This window comes from Salvelinus namaycush, chromosome 22 (genome assembly GCF_016432855.1).
Source record: "Salvelinus namaycush isolate Seneca chromosome 22, SaNama_1.0, whole genome shotgun sequence".
NCBI lineage: Eukaryota > Metazoa > Chordata > Actinopteri > Salmoniformes > Salmonidae > Salvelinus > Salvelinus namaycush.
This window is the reverse complement of record NC_052328.1, coordinates 6,508,884-6,528,760: the sequence shown is the minus strand read 5'-3', so window position 1 is coordinate 6,528,760 and position 19,877 is coordinate 6,508,884. Positions and strand designations below refer to the sequence as shown.

The following is a 19,877-nucleotide window of genomic DNA, read 5'->3' as shown; positions in this document are numbered from 1 at the left end:
GGATAGACTAAGTTAGCAAAACAATTGATTATAGTCATTAGTAAACACTACTTGGTCAAGTTTAGCTACACGACAATAAAGTTAATACGATTTTTTTTAAATCCGAAAATGAATGTAGGCCCATTTCAACGGTTTTGACGGTTATTTCGTTTATGACGTTCTTTATCCATAACCGTCAACGACACGGTTATTAAATTATCGTCACAGCCCTAACTGCCATGAACCTCTGCTTGGTGGAAACCATTGATAGAGGCATAATTGAGTTTGCAAACAATCAATTTGTGGACGTTCACAGCAGACAGAGTATTGACCATCAGAGAGGTTCAATCCCTCCGGAGTGTGTGTGTGTGCGGAACCAGTGGGCCCCGCCTTCAACGTGCTTTAATGTGGTTCACGTTTAATTGGCCCCCTCTGCCCCCGTGACCACGTCCACTAAGAATCACACACACACACACACACACACACACACACACACACACACACACACACACACACACACACACACACACACACACACACACACACACACACACACACACACACACACACACACACACACACACACACACACAGACCCTGTGTCATGTCCGCGTTTTTCCTTTGGTGTCTGCAGTAGAGAATGAGAGGAGTCTAATAATTGAAACATGTTTAATAATTCAGACTAAAACTCTACAGCACAAATCACCCTAATGAAATATTCATTACTACACAGACTCCCAGTCTGAACACACCATAACGGCTAGAGTTTGTGTGTGTTCGTGCGAGCGTCAGACCTGGGTCCAAATCATAGACGACAAATCTTTGTAACTGTCCCATTATGGCGTCTGTGGGCATGAGCAGCACAATTGAGGCCATCTCCATTATAAAGTAGTTAATTTTCTTCTTCTACTGAATTGGTAAACAAACTGAAAGGGTGCATACTGCCACCTGGAGTCTGTTGTTTGAACAGGTATAAAGCCAAGGTTGGCGATTTAACCCACCTGCAGTAATGTAATGTTTGCTCACAAGTATAATTATTTGGCTGATCGCTGCTGATGAGCTGGATGGAATTGTGTGATCCTTCATTAACCCATAGGAAGTTCCACCCAGTTGACTACTTTTAAAAAGTCCTCAATGGCAATGTCCATGCAAAAATGTGTTATTTCCAAGGAGTGATCTCCATCTATCTCTAGGGTCCAAATACTTGATCTATGCCTAATTGAGCTTGCCTGTTGCAATGGAACTAATATAAAAGTTCAAATAATGCAGACCCCACCCACCTGGCCTTCTAGGCAGGCTAGAGCAAATGCTCAAAGTATTTGAAAGACTTGGTGTATGTGTGTGTCAGGTGTATGTGTGTGCATGCCTGTGTGTCCATGTGTACCTGTAGTTGGACCCTCGTGTGCGTAGTTTGCTGTAGCTGAGGCCAGCCAGGAATGCGATGACTTGGATGGTTTTACCCAGACCCATCTCATCCCCCAGGATTCCCCCTGCCTGCTGGCAGTGTAGCTCCCACAGCCACCTCACACCTGTCTGCTGGTACCTGGAACACACACAGAAAGAGACAAAGACACACATACGCGCGCACACAGCTGTTAATATACACACACACAAACATCCCTGTCTGTCAAAAATCCACCCCCGCCAAAACACAAAGAGCACAGTGTGTGTAGTGGTAAATGAATCGTTAGGTCATGATCAGTAACCATTCCAGATAAAGAGACCGGAAGTGTAGAGACTGATCAGCTGTGAGCCACTTTGCTTACTTTCTACTTGAGTACTTTTTTACTCAACTCAGACTCAGTTACTCAACTGAACACAGTCCAAAACAATCTGCCTGCTTTGAGTTCAATACGCTTCACTTATACTTACAATGATGTTCTGTGGTGATGATAAAACCAATCTAAAACTGAATGTATTTTTTTTATAAACTGGTCCACACACACACGGCTTATTATAGTCATACTTTATGTATATGATCATTTACACGATCAGAGTTCATATTCAACAGGTATCAACATAAACATTAGTCAGAAACGTTACAAAATACAGTGACAATTGGGAAAAGCTGTTACTTTGTTTGTTACTTACTTGAAGAGTTTATTCCAGAGGAATCCCGGCACTTTGAATCCTTCATCAAACTCAGCGTCACTCTGGTCACTCTCCTCCTCTCCTCTCTCCCTCTTCTCCTCCCTCTCTCTCAGCCGCAGCCGCCTCCACCTCCTGTAAAGAGAGAAAACAGTCACCACTACTCTCATCCTCTCCCTTTCCTCTTCCTCCTCCTACAGGGGAGCAGGTGCTACTGTCACATAACAGTCACTACAGCCCCGCACACACTCTTGTATTGACTCAGCAAAATCTCCCTCAGCAATCGCCCAACCAGCCCCATCTGGATCTCTCCCCCTACAACACTTGGGCCCATAACACAAAGTGTCTCAGAGTAGGCCTGCCGATCGAGGATCAGGTCCCACCTCTAATTTCATTAAACTGATCGTAGATCAGCACACCTACTATGAGACGCTTTATGAATATGGGCCCAGACCCTTATGTGCATCTGAGCAGCAGAGATGTCCCATGCTGAAACAAGACCACTAAACATTTGCGGCCCGAACCTTGCTCTTTAAAACCCAAAGGGATGTGTGAGTAATTGGTGTAATCACTATCAGTTAGCATAGGGAATTCTTAAGCCGTTTTAAGGAGAGCAATCTAAGGCAGTTGAATTTTTTAAAATATATATATATATATATATATATATTTACATTGTCTTTTCTGACATTTTTGAACAGATAGAGAGAAAAGGTGATAGTGTGGAAAGATAGAGGCTGTGTCAAAGGGCAGTAGGCCGGATTTAAACCTATGCCGGCACAATAGACGTGTGCCGGAGGCTGCGGGATTACCACTAGACCAGCCAGGACACGTGTATTTTTAATAGACTAGCTGCATAGAGCGAGAGGGCAGTTAGTGGCAGAGTCGTCACACAGCAAATGAAGATTGATACAGACAATTAGTGGAGTGGGTTCCCTAGGAAAGGTGTGAGAGGGAGAGGACCGGAATCCATCTTCATTTGGTCCTGGTCCTGTCACTAAGGCTGGGAGACTGCTGCTCTTTGCTGGCCTGCTGAGACCAGCCACACTAATTAAGTCAAGGCATCGGCTCAGTTTATTACGCTTTTCTCTCTACACACTTCCCTTCCTCTCTCTCTCTCTCCTTTCTCTCCCCCTGTCCCTCTCCTGTCCTTTCTCACTCCCTTCCCGTCCCTCTCGCTCTTCTTAACCGCTCTCTCAGCCTCCTGAGTCATTCCACCTCAAAAAGCACAAGAAAGAGGATTTCGAAACCCACCAATTTAGATTGTACTGAAATCGTTTCTGTAGTTAGAAACAGATAAGATAAGCATTCCTGAAACATTATTTTGTTGAAATATAATTTGATCTGAGAAATTAAGCTATTTGATTGCGCCCAAATTGTCAATTTAAATTGATAGGATTCATATAGTCAATGAATCTGATTTGGACCATAATTCTTCCTAACAATGAGTAAGACATGAGGAATCTAATAAAATTGTCAAAAACCACCTACGAGCCACGCACAGCCCACGCCAATCCCACTCCAACAACCAGTATACTATCAGCTTTGACAAGGAGTATGACGCTGCTGCTTGGAGTATTGCTTCTTCTTTTATAACGTATTCTCTGTGAATTTGGTGCTGTTCCCCTGTTTAGAGAAATTAGCAAATGAAGTTGCTTGCATCAGCGTTTTCCACAAGTACTCAGTTTAAACAACATTGTGGAAGGAGCTATGTTTTTAGTAGCCTCTAGTACATACTAATGCTTTGATTCCATCTGAAATACACCAGTTATTGAATACTTTATCGAGTTTATATCCCAGATTGGAAATATTTGTTGTGGTATTGTGTAAGACATGATTTTACAATTTAAATGACTGAGAATGTATGAATTCAATCTATTGTATAAACTGCCTTAAATTTTGCTGGACCCCAGGAAGCTGCCTTGGCAGCAGCTAATGGGGATCCATAATAAATACAAATAGTTAGTTGTTTTGGATATCGTCTAGGTCTATATGATCAGGACTATTTTCTAAGTAAGAGAACATTAAACCTTTAACCTGTCTTCTCTTGAGATTAAAGTCTTATTTATTTAAGATATGAAATGCCACAATGATGCTTGTTCAAATTATGTATTTTATTAAAACAGAATAATGAAGTAAATAGCCCACATTATCTTGACAAATAAATTCAAGGTTACATTTTTAAATAAAAGGGCTATATACACACACATCTTAAAAAGGTCCAATGCAGCTGTTTTTATCTCAATATGAAATCCTTTCTGGGTAACAATTAAGTACCTTACTGTGATTGTTCTCAATTAAAATGGTTGAAAATAAACTAAAATAGCTTCTTACTGGGCTCCCAAGTGGCGCAGCGGTCTAACCCACTGTATCTCAGTGATAGAGGCGTCACTACATGATGGGGAGTCCCATAGGGCGACACACAATTGGCCCAGCGTCGTCCAGGTTAGGGTTTGGCCAGTGTAGGCCGTCATTGTAAATAAGAATTTGTTATTCACTGACTTGCCTAGTTAAATAAAGGTTTAAAATTCTTAGCAAAGAGCAATTTCTCAAGGAAGAATTTTGCTAGGACTGTCTGGGAGTGGTCTGAGTGGGGAGGGGAAACTGAAATCTAGCTGTTATTGGCAGAGGTTTAGAATGATTTCTTATTGGTCTATTAACTCATTTACTGGGCAGGCAAAAACTCCATCCCACCAAAACAAGCTGGAAATTCAGGCAGTCGTTTCAAACAGCGCTTACACTAAAAGGGCTATCATAATTTTCACAATATTATTCCAACTTCATAGTGTGGAAATATATATCAAACACAGGCAAAACACGTTTGACTGCACCTTTAAGGTAAAATTATGTAAAATGATCATTAAGTAGGGCCCTATAAAATCAGTTATATTTTTTTGCCTGATTCCATTTTGTTCTTTCCCAAATTCTGTTTAGATTTTTGGGTGTAGACACCTTTTAATTGAAGTGTGCACCTAACAAGAAGCCTTTTTTTAGCTGTGTTTTTGTAGCGCACATGTGATGGTAGAGTTTTCAAAACAAATACCCACTGGATTAATGAAAATAATCATAAAATTGTGCCAGATAAGCAAAGGCTACTTTGTAGTTCACATTTAATTGAGAATTTTTACCAGAATAATGTTTCCATTAGCATCAACGCTAAAAGCTACACAAAGTTGTTCAGACACACACAGGGGAATTCTCGTTGCCTCTTCAGAAAGTTGCAGGAAATACAGATCACTGATGCATTCTGTTCATGTGTTATGATAAACTTGGGATAATTAATTTAATACATTTAGTTGATTCCCTACTAAGGTTATGGCTGGGTGATATGGCCAAAATATTATATCACCATATTTAAAAAAAAAAATCTACAGTATTTTATGTTTTTTTAATAATAAAAGTTCAAAATTTGCTTTATGAGTAGTGTGTGACTATAGGGTGGCAACACATACATTCTAAGTGATTTCAATGGGTCTTTCTCCATTCTGATTGTTTTATACCGTTTAATTCAACTTCAACCCCCAAAAAGTCATAATTTTCATCAATTCCTGCATTTGAGATCATTTTCACACTACCACGTAGGGCTGCACGATATGGGCAAGTAATCTGGGCCTTATTTTTAACCAAATGTTGCAATTTGACTTGCGATTTAGAGCAAAACACTTGGGTTAACTGTTGGAATCATGGGAATAGAATGTCTATTGTAATTATATAGTTATAATATAATAGTGGGCACTTTTAATACAGTGTTGTTTGACATGACAACGAATGAAAATGCCAGGGAGGAATTTATTGTGACAGGTTAGGTTAGGTGTCCTAGGGGACCCTATAATCTTTGGCTACATTGAATGTTCTCTTAGCAACTTCATGTAGCTAAAATATTCTTTCTTTGCGTTTACCTCGTTAATTTAGAAGACACTGTTGCACAAACAACAAGATTTAGGACCAACTTGCTAAGACAAACTAGCTGTTTGCAGATGTAAGAAACAAGCTAACAGTGTAATTATAGAATGCTAGTAGATTTATATTAAGAAGCAAAGTGACAACAGCATCGTTGTCATCAACAGTGTTGCATATGCTGCACTGACCATGCAGACTGAACGCAAGTGTCTCGTGTAGGGATGGGTCTTTCGAGAACGAGTCGGCTCTAAGAGCCGGCTTGCATATCAGAAGAGCCGAATCTATTTATAAAAATAAAATAAAGATATCAATTATCAAAAGATTTAAATGAACAGAATTAACTAATTCAAAAATAAATAAATAATAATAATATAGGCCTAAATGCTCAAGCGCACCCATTCGTTCTGACTGTCTGCTCAGACTAACAGCCTCACCTGTTGTTCCTGTCAATCAGACACGCAGTGTCAACCAATGAACCAAAGATGTGTGAGGGAGGGCCGAGCCAACTCACTCACAGTCACACACTTAGCAGCCGAGGAGAGAGAGGAAGGACAGCTGTGAAAACAGCTGGAAAATGAGTCGGAAGCAAAGTAGCATTTGGATGCATTTTAATAATGTAGACAATGTTAGAGCACAGTGTAGAATTTGCCAAAACAAGATCTCATATAAAGCCGGTTCTACGCACAACCTACACCGGCAGTTGCAAACTGTGCACCCAACTGTGAAGCTAGCTGTAGTGGAGCTTCGAGCAACTAGCGGGCCTGCTAGTGATAGTGGTGGAGCCAGCAACTCCACACATGGAGATGTATCCACTCAGTCAAGTAGGCCTACTCCGCAACCCACAGCAACGCAGTCTTCTATGGACCCATTTATGCCAAAGTCTATGTCTGAGGCAAAACAAGGCCAAATTGATATTGCACTGGCTAAAATGATTGACACCGATTAGCAGCCATTTTTGATCGTGGAGGACAGAGGTTTTAGAAATTATAGCAATAGTCTAAATCCAATGTACACAATTCCTAGCAGGAAAACCCTTTGAAAATCACTTATTCCACAACTGTACGAGAGCACACAAGCTTCAGTGCGAAAAAGAGTCCAAAAAGCTACTGCAGTTTGCCTTACCACTGACTGCTGGACATCAAGGGTAACCACTTCTTACATGTCGGTTACATGTCACGTCATTGAAGACTTTAATGTCTAGTTCAGCGACAGACACACCTCAGAGAACTTGGTAGAGTAACTGTTGAGAGTGGCCAGAGAATGGCAAGTAGATGGAAAAGTGGTCTGTTGTGTTAGCGACAATGCAGCTAACATAACCAAAGCCATGAAAATGTTTAAATGGACCCATCATCCATGTCTTGCCCACACAATCAACCTGATTGTAAGAGATGCTCTGAAGGTGATGAAGCCCACTGTGGACAAAGTGAAAGCAGCTGTGGAATACTTCCACAGGAGCACAGTAGGTGCTGAAAAACTAAAGTCTACATGCCAGATGGGGAAGCCTGAGCTGAGGCCTAAACAAGACTGCACTACAAGGTGGAATTCAACATTTTATATGTTGAAGCGGTTTCTTGAGTCAAAGGATGCCATCATATCTACCCTGGCCATTGCCAATGCACCTATTGATGCTCTGACCCAAAAGGAATGGGAGGTGGTGGAGGAGGTGTGCAGAGTCCTGGAACCCTTTGAGCAGGTCACTGTGGAGATCAGTGGAGAGAGGTACAGTACGCAGTTATTACTACATCATTATTTAATCCAGTATTTTATATGTATATGAGCAGTAGATGAGAATGTAGTATCAGTGGACAAAACATGAACCTGAACTAATAAGTTACTGTTCTCTCGTCAGCTATGTGACAGCCTAAAAAAATTATATCCCTGTGTAAGGGTCTTCAGTGAATCTCAGCCAGCTGCCAGAGAGAAGCAAATGTAACCACAGAGTTGATGGACACCCTGTGTTCATCAATGGACAGAAAGTTCCACCGAATGAAAAATAATCACGTGCTATCAGAAACCGCTGCACTTGACCCCAGGTTTAAGAAGTTAGCCTTCAGTGATGCCAGAGCGATTGACGAGGCTCTTCAAAGAATAACCTCAGCAGCAGGGAGGGACAGCCCCAGCAGTCAGCTGGCTCAGGCACCAGGGCAACAGGAAGAAGAGGGATCAGATGGAGCAGAAGCACCAGCAGTAGTGCCACAAACGTCTGCTGTTTGGATGCTGTTTGACGAGAGAGCAACTGGGGATGCAGCACGAAGGAATCCCTTAGCAGATTCCATAATGGAGGTCCGATCCTATTTGGAGGAGCCCCTCAGATCCTCTGAGCTGGTGGAAGAACAAGGCCTCTGTCTGCCCAGGGCTTACTAAAGTCATGACAGGGAGACTCTGCATAGTGGCCACATCCATTCTCTCAGAGGGTCTTCTCGAAAACGGGACAAATAATTACTGAGAGAAGAAACTGCATCAGCCCCTCGAAAGTGAGGCAGCTTGCATTTCTGAATGCAAATCTCTCATAAAAGAAAAATATGGTCAGCATTGCTGTGTGCTGCTGGTTATAACATGGCATTAAAGGAGAGAGAGAAAAGAGGGACCAGTTTAATGTTTTAAGTGGGATGCTGCAGTTTTGCACATTGTTATTTATTTTTCTTTGATATGGTGCAATATTCTATTATGCTGTTCAGATTGTATTCATTTTGAATGTTTAGATTTATATGCACTTTGTTTGTATACACTGCTCAAAAAAAATAAAGGGAACACTAAAATAACACATCCTAGATCTGAATGAATGAAAAATTCTTATTAAATACTTTTTTCTTTACATAGTTGAATGTGCTGACAACAAAATCACACAAAAATTATCAATGGAAATCAAATGTATCAACCCATGGAGGTCTGGATTTGGAGTCACACTCAAAATTAAAGTGGAAAACCACACTACAGGCTGATCCAACTTTGATGTAATGTCCTTAAAACAAGTCAAAATGAGTCTCAGTAGTGTGTGTGGCCTCCACGTGCCTGTATGACCTCCCTACAACGCCTGAGCATGCTCCTGATGAGGTGGCGGATGGTCTCCTGAGGGATCTCCTCCCAGACCTGGACTAAAGCATCCGCCAACTCCTGGACAGTCTGTGGTGCAACGTGGCGTTGGTGGATGGAGCGAGACATGATGTCCCAGATGTGCTCAATTAGATTCAGGTCTGGGGAACGGGCGGGCCAGTCCATAGCATCAATGCCTTCCTCTTGCAGGAACTGCTGACACACTCCAGCCACATGAGGTCTAGCATTGTCTTGCATTAGGAGGAACCCAGGGCCAACCGCACCAGCATATGGTCTCACAAGGGGTCTGAGGATCTCATCTCGGTACCTAATGGCAGTCAGGCTACCTCTGGCGAGCACATGGAGGGCTGTGCGGCCCCCAAAGAAATGCCACCCCACACCATGACTGACCCAAACCGGTCATGCTGGAGGATGTTGCAGGCAGCAGAACGTTCTCCAAGGCGTCTCCAGACTCTGTCACATGTGCTCAGTGTGAACCTGCTTTCATCTGTGAAGAGCACAGGGCGCCAGTGGCGAATTTGCCAATCTTGGTGTTCTCTGGCAAATGCCAAACATCCTGCACAGTGTTGGGCTGTAAGCACAACCCCCACCTGTGGACGTCGGGCCCTCATACCACCCTCATTGAGTCTGTTTCTGACCGTTTGAGCAGACACATGCACATTTGTGGCCTGCTGGAGGTCATTTTGCAGGGCTCTGGCAGTGCCCCTCCTTGCACAAAGGCGGAGGTAGCGGTCCTGCTGCTGGGTTGTTGCCCTCCTACGGCCTCCTCCACATCTCCTGATGTACTGGCCTGTCTCCTGGTAGCGCCTCCATGCTCTGGACACTACGCTGACAGACACAGCAAACCGTCTTGCCACAGCTCGCATTGATGTGCCATCCTGGATGAGCTGCACTACCTGAGCCACTTGTGTGGGTTGTAGACTCCGTCTCATGCTACCACTAGAGTGAAAGCACCACCAGCATTCAAAAGTGACCAAAACATCAGCCAGGAAGCATAGGAACTGAGAAGTGGTCTGTGGTCACCACCTGCAGAACCACTCCTTTATTGGGGGTGTCTTGCTAATTGCCTATAATTTCCACCTGTTGTCTATTCCATTTGCACAACAGCATGTGAAATGTATTGTCAACCAGTGTTGCTTCCTAAGTGGACAGTTTGATTTCACAGAAGTGTGATTGACTTGGAGTTACATTGTGTTGTTTAAGTGTTCCCTTTATTTTTTTGAGCAGTGTACATTAAAATGTTACACTTTAAATGCAAATGTTTAATAGCATTATTTTTCATAACAAACCAATGCATTTTTAAATACATTGTGGTTAAGGTAGAGTATGATTTCATTTGATCATTTAATTAGAATTGTTTTAACACCAATCATAGTCAAACTATCGCAAACGGTTTGACTTCAAAAAATACAAAACATATTTTTTTAAAGAGCCGTTTGGGAGCCAAAAGAGCCGGCTCTTTTTGGTGAGCTGAGCCGAACGAGCCGGCTCACTGAAAAGAGCCGGAATGCCCATCACTTGTCTCGTGGTTGAGGAACATCAAATGCGCTCCTTGAGTGACAGGGGGCGTGGCTAGATCTGTGTGGAAAGCGGCATAGAGATGACCCAAGTAGCGAAGTAAACTACAAAAATGAACGTTACACACTGCCTATCACATTTAACAAACCAAACATTCAAATACCGGTATAGGAGGTAAAGTAAAAAACACAAACCTGTCCATGCATCAATACCGGTACACCTCCCAGCCCTAACTAAGGTCAATAAAAAATATATATTTTGTTTTATTCCTTTTTAATGCCTGGATTCCGTGAGGGGCCTAATTATCATGGACCAGAATGAGGCTCTCCACTACTTATTGCTGCAGTGATGATTCACTCTCATCGAATATTTCCATAATTTATCTGCAGATAATCGCAAAAAGCTAGGCCTACCAGTAGCCTATGTAAATAAGGGAGCCAAATGAGCAGCTCTCTCACCAATGAGATTCAGTAAACTACACTGACTTTAGCGTCACTTTCTGGCAAGTAGGCTACAACGCCACGTGGCTGGCTTACATGTAACACGCAAAAGAAAAGAAAAATGTACCAGAAAACAAATCATATAAATAAGGCTAACTGGATTTCGACTCATTGTTACCACTGACATTACAAGGGACGTGCTAATTCACGAGCATCATGCTTTTTCCCTACTCCCTGTGAAGAAATTGGACTGCAGGCAACCAACCACAGCGCACACAAATTGTACTGGGAGGTTGGACAGACTTCATGAAGCAGACTTCATTACCGGTCATCGCTCGCTTTGTGACCGACAGGCGCCTATCCTTTCAATACATTGCTAGAAGATGCGTATTGTTCATTCTAGCGGGAGAGGGCTTGAGTAGCGAATTGAAACTTAAATTTAAAAAATAGTCTAGTTAATATGAAGTGGAAAAAGTAGCCGGTTGAAAACGAGTATGCAACCGGTTGATTAGCCGCAGCCGGCACGAATGGAAAACAGTTCTTCCATTATTTAGTGTGAAAGTACAACGTTTCTCCCACTAGATGCTGCTGTTCCTGATACGTTTATCCATTTTGCTGGTCTCCTGTGTTTATTAAATGGATAAAACATTTTCTTAGCAACTTTAGGTTATATTTAGGTTTAGGTTATATATATTTTGCTCATGGTGAAAATAAATTGTGCGGCCATCCTCACAATTCAACCCAGTCCTCTATGAAAGCAATTCAGTGAGTCCTTCTCTTAGGCTAAATTTGTGTCCAGGAAAACGACCCCTCTGTGTGTGGTTTATTCCCATTAAAAAAAGGCATGGATTAGTTAGACCAACAGCAGTTCTAATGGTTTCAATGTTATGTTCTCTAATGGTCTTCAAAGAGTTAAAGTCCCAAACACACACTGTATCGTGTTCTGCAAGGGTAATTGTATTGGGCTGGGTTTAAAGGTAAATGTCACTAATCACACTACATATAGAGATGTTCTCTAAATATTGTATTGAAAAACATACAACTGCCATGCAATGGTTTATAATTGTATTCTTTTATTAGGACTCTCACAACATTTTTCTCCATCAACGTTTTGGGCTTGTAGAAAAAGCCTTCATATGAACTGCCATTTGGACTATTTAAGGAGAGTTGGGTTGAAGCATTAGGTTGCTAAGAAAAGGGCAAACTGAATTGCTTTCATAGAGGACCGGCTTTGATTTTTTTTTTTTTTCATCATGAGCAAAAGCTATTGGTTTTCTACCCAAAGTTGCAAAGAAAATGTTGAGATCCATTTAATAAACACAAGAGACCAGAAAAATGGATAAAAGGGTGTGCTGGCAGCAGCAGGAAAAGCGACATCTAGTGGGAAAAACCTGGTACTTAAACACTAAATTATGGAAGTGACTTCAATGGCTAATTTCTCTAAATGGGGGGGGGGGACATAACCAGATTCACAGGAAATACATCACAAGGGATGAAGAAGCAATACTGCATACCACATCTTTAAACTACACTGAACAAAAATATAAAATGTAAAGTCTTGGTCTCATGTTTCATGAGCTGAAATAACAGATCCCAAAAATGTTCAATACGCACAGAAAGCTTATTTCTCAAAAATGTTGAGCACAAATTTGTTTACATCCTTGTTGATGAGCATTTCTCCTTTGCCAAGATAATCCATCCACCTGACAGCGGTGGCATATCAAGAAGCTGATTAAACAGCATGGTCATTACACAGGTGCACCCTGTGCTGGTGACAATAAAAGGCCACCCTAAAATGCGCAGTTACGTCACACAACACCACAGATGACTAAAGTTGAGGGCGTGTGCAATTGGCAGGCTGACTACAGGAATGTCCACCAGAGCTGTTGCCAGAGAATGTAATATTCATTTCTCTACCATAAGCCACCTCCCAACGTTGTTTCAGAGAATTTGGCAGTACGTCCAACTGGCCACACAACCACAGACCAAGTGTATGGAATCGTGTGGGCGAGCGGTTTGCTGATGTCAACGTTGTGAACAGAGTGCCCCATGGTGGCGGTGGGGTTATGGTATGGGCAGGCATAAGCTACGAACAACAAACACAATTGCTTTTTAATCGATGGCAATTTGAATGCACAGAGATACAAGGATCTGTACACAATTCCTGGAAGGTGAAAATGTCCTAGTTCTTCCATGGCCTGCATACTCACCAGACATGTCACTCATTGAGCATGTTTGGGATGCTCTGGATCGACGTGTACAACAGTGTGTTCCAGTCAATATCCAGAAACGTCGCACAGCCATTGAAGAGAAGTGGGACAACATTCCACAGGCCACAATCACCAGCCTGATGAACTATATGTGAAGGAGATGTGTCGAGCTTGATGAGGCAAATGGTGGTCACACCAGAATACTGACTGGTTTTCTGATCCTCGTCCCTACTTTTTTTTTTATTAAAAGAAGGTATCTGTGACCAACAGATGCATATTTATATTCTCAGTCATGTGAAATCCATAGTTTAGGGCCTAATGAATTTATTTCAATAAACGAATTTCCTTATATGAACTGTAACTCAGTCAAATCTTTGAAATTGTTGCATGTTGCGTTTATATTTTTGTTCAGTATACTTGTTAAACATAGAAAACGAATATTGTATACTGGTTATTGGGGTGGGATTGGTGTGTGTGTGTGTGTGGGGGGGGGGGGGGGTCCGTGGGTAGCTTTTGACCATTTTATTGGATTCCTAATGTCTTACGAGGTTTCGATACTGCGACCAGTTTGACTTGGCAATGCGACAAACATTGATAATCAGGTTCGTTTTTGGTTCACAATTAGCTTTTTTAATCATCATGATTTATTTAAACAGTAATGTGCAATTTACCAAAAATAAACCAACAACAGCACAGGAATGCCCATGGCAGTGTGTGTCAGGACTCGATGTTGAACACAGTCTGTGCCTAGAAAGTTCGTTATATCGAGTACTTATCACACGCTCGCTGCACTCATATAGCCTATAGATATTCTGTCGGGCAGTTGGTTGTTGCGTGGAGCGAAGACCGAGAGCGGTAGGGGTAGGAAAGATGTTCCTAGTTCTGATATCTACCAGTAAATGCCAAGGCAAGAATGTGTATGCAAATCAGGAATTTAAAAAGTTCAGTCTCGTTTGAATATTTGCAATGCGCAATTCAGTCATCATGGCCTACCTTGAAAATCCGACATTGCCTCTAGGCTCTTTGGTCCTTGAAGTAATTTAAGTTATGGTAGCCAATTTAAAGTTTCACTGCTCCAATATAATTATTCTGCGATTTCATTTCTGATCAGATTTTAATGAGAGATATTGGCACTTCCGTTTGTTTCCCGCCGTCTCAAATGAAGGGTGTTTGCCCTAGTCTGTTGCGGTAAAAACCATATGCGGTTATTATGAGCAAGACAACAACGAATGTTGCCTTCAATTTAGTTCTCCATACAATGCGTTCCATTACAAAGGGGATCGGGTTTTAAATAGCTTTTCGTTTTAACACATGATACAATAATCCCTCAATAACTCTTCAACATCTCAAATGGCGAGACTGACTGGCTACCACATGGACAGACTTCATTAGTGTGTGTGTCGGGAGGATGTAGTCGATTTAGTATGACAATGCCCACATTATTTCAACATACTTTAGAACGTAAAAATAGTGTGAATGTCAATGCAGCGGGTAGGCCTATTATAGGCTATTACAACAATTCAATGGGAAATTACAATGAAGTGCTTGAAAAAGTCCTTGAATTTGACTTGCCAATGTCTGTATGAACCATGCATAGGCTACTTGATCAGCCCGCAAATGAAAGATACAATTATCGTGATATTGTTAGAGGGGTAAAGATAAAGAGTTTTGTTCGGGGGCCAGGCAAGGATTAACCCTGCCGAAAGGAACATAGTCGAATAGATAGAGTATCGCTCCCAGACGCACACACATCAGCAGAAGAACTAGAAAGTAGTCTATGCCCTACTGGCAGAATCATGATCATTTGAATCAATCCAGTGGCCATTTGTTTTGAAGACTCCATCACAAGTGCGCTACAGAAACACCGCTAGCCTAACACAACTGTCTGGCTGGTGCACACCTAAACCGAAGGGTAGCTAAACCATTTTTTTTCTTCTTTTTAACATTTCTTAGATTTTCCCCAGACCTAAACAATGGTCCCCTGGTGTGGTTTAAGCATTATTGTGGATTTAGAACATTCAATTGTGTTTTGAGAGCAAAAACCCGCATTTTCTCCCCAATTCTGCCCTCTAGAGAATTTCGCAGAAATTAACACATGGCACTTATTAGTTCAGAAATCTGAAATAAATACATTTTGCACTTTATTTTAACACCATTTTCTATGCCGTTACAGTAAATCTATCCAAATCAATGTAAGAACACAAGGGCATGCTAATTTAAAAAGACAGCTAGTCATTATTAGCCCAGTTCTGTATGGAATGCAGGCACATTATGGGACACAGGCCAAGTCATTATCAAATGTGCTGGTGCCACCAGTTGGAAAAAGTTAGCGCAGAACCCTGCTTACTCATTGTTATGAAGAATTATGGTCCAAACCAAATGTTCAGTACCATTTATTGAAGATATGACTCCTCTAAGTTTAAATGGACAATTTGAGTGCAATACATTTATTTCAGAGAGATCAAATTACATTTCGACAAAATAATATTTTCAGGAATGCTAATCGTATTTGTTTATAACTATGGAAACTATTTCAGAACAATCTGAGAGGTTGGGTGTCATGGCTTGCTGAAACGACAGGGAATGACCCCCCTACCATAAGTACCCAGAACAGTGATGTTGTATTATCATTCCAACTGTGTAGCTTGTAGTGCAGAGAAAGGACACCTGCCAACACTATTTAGTTAGTGTCTATAAATATGTAATCTTGTTAGCACTGTCTTAATATTAAATGTGTGCAGTAGGGTTGGGGGAGGATATTTGGGGAGACCTCTTCTACAAAGTGCTACTCCAAATATCTCGATATCCGATATCTAGTCATTAACGGTGTGAAACGATTATAACTACAGACTGCAATTTGTGCTTATTTATGATATTATAGTCGATTTCTAATTAAATAAGTATGACAAAACAATAAGGCTTAGTTCATTCATTTAGACTTACTTTTCAACATATTGATACAGCCTAACTGATAAAACTGCAAAGCTTTGATTTGAAAAGCTCAAAGAATATAGTCTTGCGTGTCTCTCCAAAACATCCCTCCCAACCCCAATCCCAACCCCAACCAGGCCTACATTACAATAACACTGATGTTAAAGGTGTAGCTAGTCACTAGTAGGTTAGTCCTGTAATTTTAATTTCCTTTGAAATTCAATTACATTTATTTAATCTATGCCACGGGGGGTAACTAAGAGGTAAGGACAAACCTACTAGTGATTAGGCTACACCATTAACATCAGTTTTTCCACTACTACCAATGTTACTTAGATGGGACAAACTACCCTGCCCAGCTCATCTATGTCTGAATGTGTTTTCATAGGAATGTTCCAAAGTTGGTGTTGGCAGCCTGGATGCTGATGAGGTACATTTACAGGTAGTGTTTATCATATAATCTGTTTGTGAAGGCGTGTTTTTTTTTTACCGTATCCTCTGTTTATAGGACTCCACATCTCCGTCGTCTTTCTTCATCTTCTCTTTTCCCTTTTTCCCTGAACCCTCGTCTTCCTCTGAGCTGTCGGGGTAATACTCCTCGTCACTCGCTCTCCTTTTCCCCTTCTTCCCCCCTTTTTCTTCACTCTTCTTCCTGTAGGGCTTTAACTCATAGTAGTCAACCTCATCCTCCTCTCCCCAGCCCTCGTCTCGGTCCTCCCTCTCTTCTCTCTCGGGGTCCATCAGTTCATCACTGGGGAGGTACTCAGACCCCTCGCTGTCCATCTCATCGCCCCCAGCTTGAAGCTTCGTCCTGGGCTTGGGGATCGGCGTGACCCTCTTAGCCGGGGCCTTAGAGTGGGCCTTCAGAGCGGTTCTCTGTAGCTTACGCATTCGCTTCTGGAGCTTCTTATCCACAGAGAAGGAGGGGAGAGCCTAGTAATGGTATGAATGATGATAAGCATAGTCATAATAATAATCATGAAATGCATTAAGATATAATGCTTTTCACCATAAGTAGCCATAGAGTCACAGATTCAGGAATTAATGGTACCGAAATCTCCACACACACACAATCACCCACCGCTCCGTTGGTCTTTTTCCCTTCCTTGCCCACAGCAGTCTTCTTCTTCTGCTTTAGGGGTGCAGGTCTCTTCCTGTCCACCGCCATCTTAGCTTGGTCCGCCAGGTACTGAACAATAACAATAACACAATCAATCAACTTATCAACCGATCAACCCATCAATGAAAAAAAATGATCCACCTACAGCGTCGAAGCCAGAGTTTTCAGACAGCATGAACTTGCGTGGTTCCTTCTTCTCCTCCTTCTGAGGGACCCTCGTTCCAAACGGTGTCATGTGACCCGTCCGGATTAGCTCCTCCCACTCCGTCTCCTGTGCCGGCATCAGCATACTGCCCAGAGCAGATGGGCCGGGCTCTGTTAGAACAAAACAGGTTCAATATTTTAATCATGTTTACATACTGTTTTACCCACTTTATATGTATATACTGTATTGTAGTCATGGCTCGTCCTATTATAACTATTGCTGTACACACATTTTCTATTCATATACTTTCCATACACACCATTATATATACACTGAACAAAAATATAAACGCAACATGTAAAGTGTTGGTCCCATGTTTCATGAGCTGAAAAAAAAAAATCCCAGAAATGTTCCATACGCACAAAAAGCTTATTTCTCTCAAATGTTGTGCACAAATTTGTTTATATCCCTGTTAGTGAGCATTTCTCCATTGCCAAGATAATCCTTCCACCTAAAAGGTGTGGCATATCAACAAGCTGATTAAACAGCATGATCATTACACAGGGAGGGAAAATAACAATTTAATCCATTTTAGAATAAGGCTGTAACGAAACAAAATGTGAAAAAAGTCATGGGGTTTGAATACTTTCTGAATGCACAGTGTATTTTGGTATTTCTCCCATTCTTCTCTGCAGATCCTCTTAAACTCTGTCAGGTTGGATGGGGAGCGTCACTAAACAGGGATTTTCAGGTCTCTCCAGAGATGTTCGATCGGGTTCAAGTCCGGACTCTGGCTGGGCCACTCAAGGACAATCAGAGACTTGGCCGAAGCCATCCTGCTTTGTATTAGTTGTGTGTTTAGGGTCATTGTCTTGTTGGAAGGTGAACCGTTGCCCCAGTCTGAGGTCCTGAGCGCTCTGGAGCAGGTTTTCATCAAGGATCTCTCTGTACTTTGCTCTGCTAAACTGTCCCTCGATCCTGACTAGTCTCCCAGTCTCTGTCGCTGAAAAAAATCCCCACAGCATGATGCTGCCACCACCATGCTTCACCGTAAGGATGGTGCCAGGTTTCCTCCAGACGTGACACCTGGCATTCAGGCCAAAGAGTTCAATCTTGGTTTCATCAGACCAGAGAATTTTGTTTCTCGTGGCTGAGAGTCCTTTAGGTGTCTTTTGCCAAACTCCAAGCGGGCTGTCATGTGCCTTTTACTGAGGACTGGCTTTCGTTTGGCCACTCAATCATAAAGGCCTGATTGGTGGAGTGCTGCAGAGATGGTTGTCCATCTGGAAGGTTCTCCCATCTCTACAGAGGAACCCTGGAGCTCTGTCAGAGTGACCGACGGGTTCTTGGTCACCTCCCTGACCAAGGCCCTTCTCCCCCAATTGCTCAGTTTGGCTGGGCGGCCAGCACTAGGAAGAGTCTTGGTGGTTCCAAACTTCTTCCATTTAAGGATGATGGAGGCCACTGTGTTCTTGGGGACCTTCAAATGCTGCTGACATTTTTTGGTACCCTTCTCCAGATCTGTGCCTCGACATAATCCTGTCTCGGAGCGCAACGGACAATTCCTTCGACTTTATGGCTTAATTTGATCAATTTTAGAATAAGGCTATAACATTACAAAATGTGGAAAAAGTGAAGCGGTCTGAAAACTCTCCGAATGCACCATATTTGGTCACGTTATAGTGGTCGCGCTTTGAGACTTTGGTTAGGGTTTTGGTAAACAATTCGAAAGTAGCTAATTTGACATAAATAACGGACATGAACGAACAAATCAAGCATTTATTGTGGACCTGGGATTCATAGGACTACATTCTGATGAATTCCTCAAAGGTAAGGAAACATTTATCATGTATTTTCTGGTTTCTGCTGAGTCCAACATGGTGGCTAATTTGGCTAATCACCTGAGCTCCGTCTCAGATTATTGCATGGTTTATATTTCCGTAAAGTTTTTTTGAAATCTGACACAGCGGTTGCATTAAGGAGAGGTATATCTTTAACAAACTATAGTTTTGGCAAGTCTGTTAGTGAGTCAGAAGTTTACTAAATTGACTGTGCCTTTAAACAGCTTGGAAAATTACAGAAAATTGTGTCATGGCTTTAGACGCTTTTGATTGGATGTATTTCAAGGTCTACCTTCCAACTCAGTGCCTCTGCTTGACATCATGGGAAAATCAAAAGAAATCAGCCAAGACCTCAGAAAAAGACAAATGTAGCTCCACAAGTCTGGTTCATCCTTGGGAGCAATTTCCAAATGCATGAAGGTACCACCTTCATCTGTACAAACAATAGTACGCAAGTATAAACACCATGGGACCACACAGCTGTCATACTGCTCAGGAAGGAGACGCGTTCTGTCTCCTAGAGATGAACGTACTTTGGTGCGAAAAGTGCAAATCAATCCCAGAACAACAGCAAAGGACCTTGTGAAGATGCTGGAGTAAACAAGTACAAAAGTATGTATATCCACAGTAAAACAAGTCCTATTATGACATAAC

At 41.9% G+C, this 19,877-nt stretch overlaps 1 protein-coding gene across 1 annotated transcript in view; it reads right to left on the bottom strand.

Moving 5' to 3' along the window:
- Positions 1 to 19,877, bottom strand: part of ercc6 (excision repair cross-complementation group 6) — a 52,016-nt gene that overhangs the window by 27,214 nt on the left and 4,925 nt on the right. Inside the window, exons 6-10 of the mRNA XM_038960275.1 lie at positions 17,383 to 17,552; positions 17,199 to 17,306; positions 16,608 to 17,050; positions 2,071 to 2,202; positions 1,364 to 1,522 (exon numbers count right to left, since the gene is read on the bottom strand). Coding sequence (XP_038816203.1) covers positions 1,364 to 1,522; positions 2,071 to 2,202; positions 16,608 to 17,050; positions 17,199 to 17,306; positions 17,383 to 17,552 — 1,012 coding nt within the window. The remainder of the gene's footprint in view (positions 1 to 1,363; positions 1,523 to 2,070; positions 2,203 to 16,607; positions 17,051 to 17,198; positions 17,307 to 17,382; positions 17,553 to 19,877) is intronic.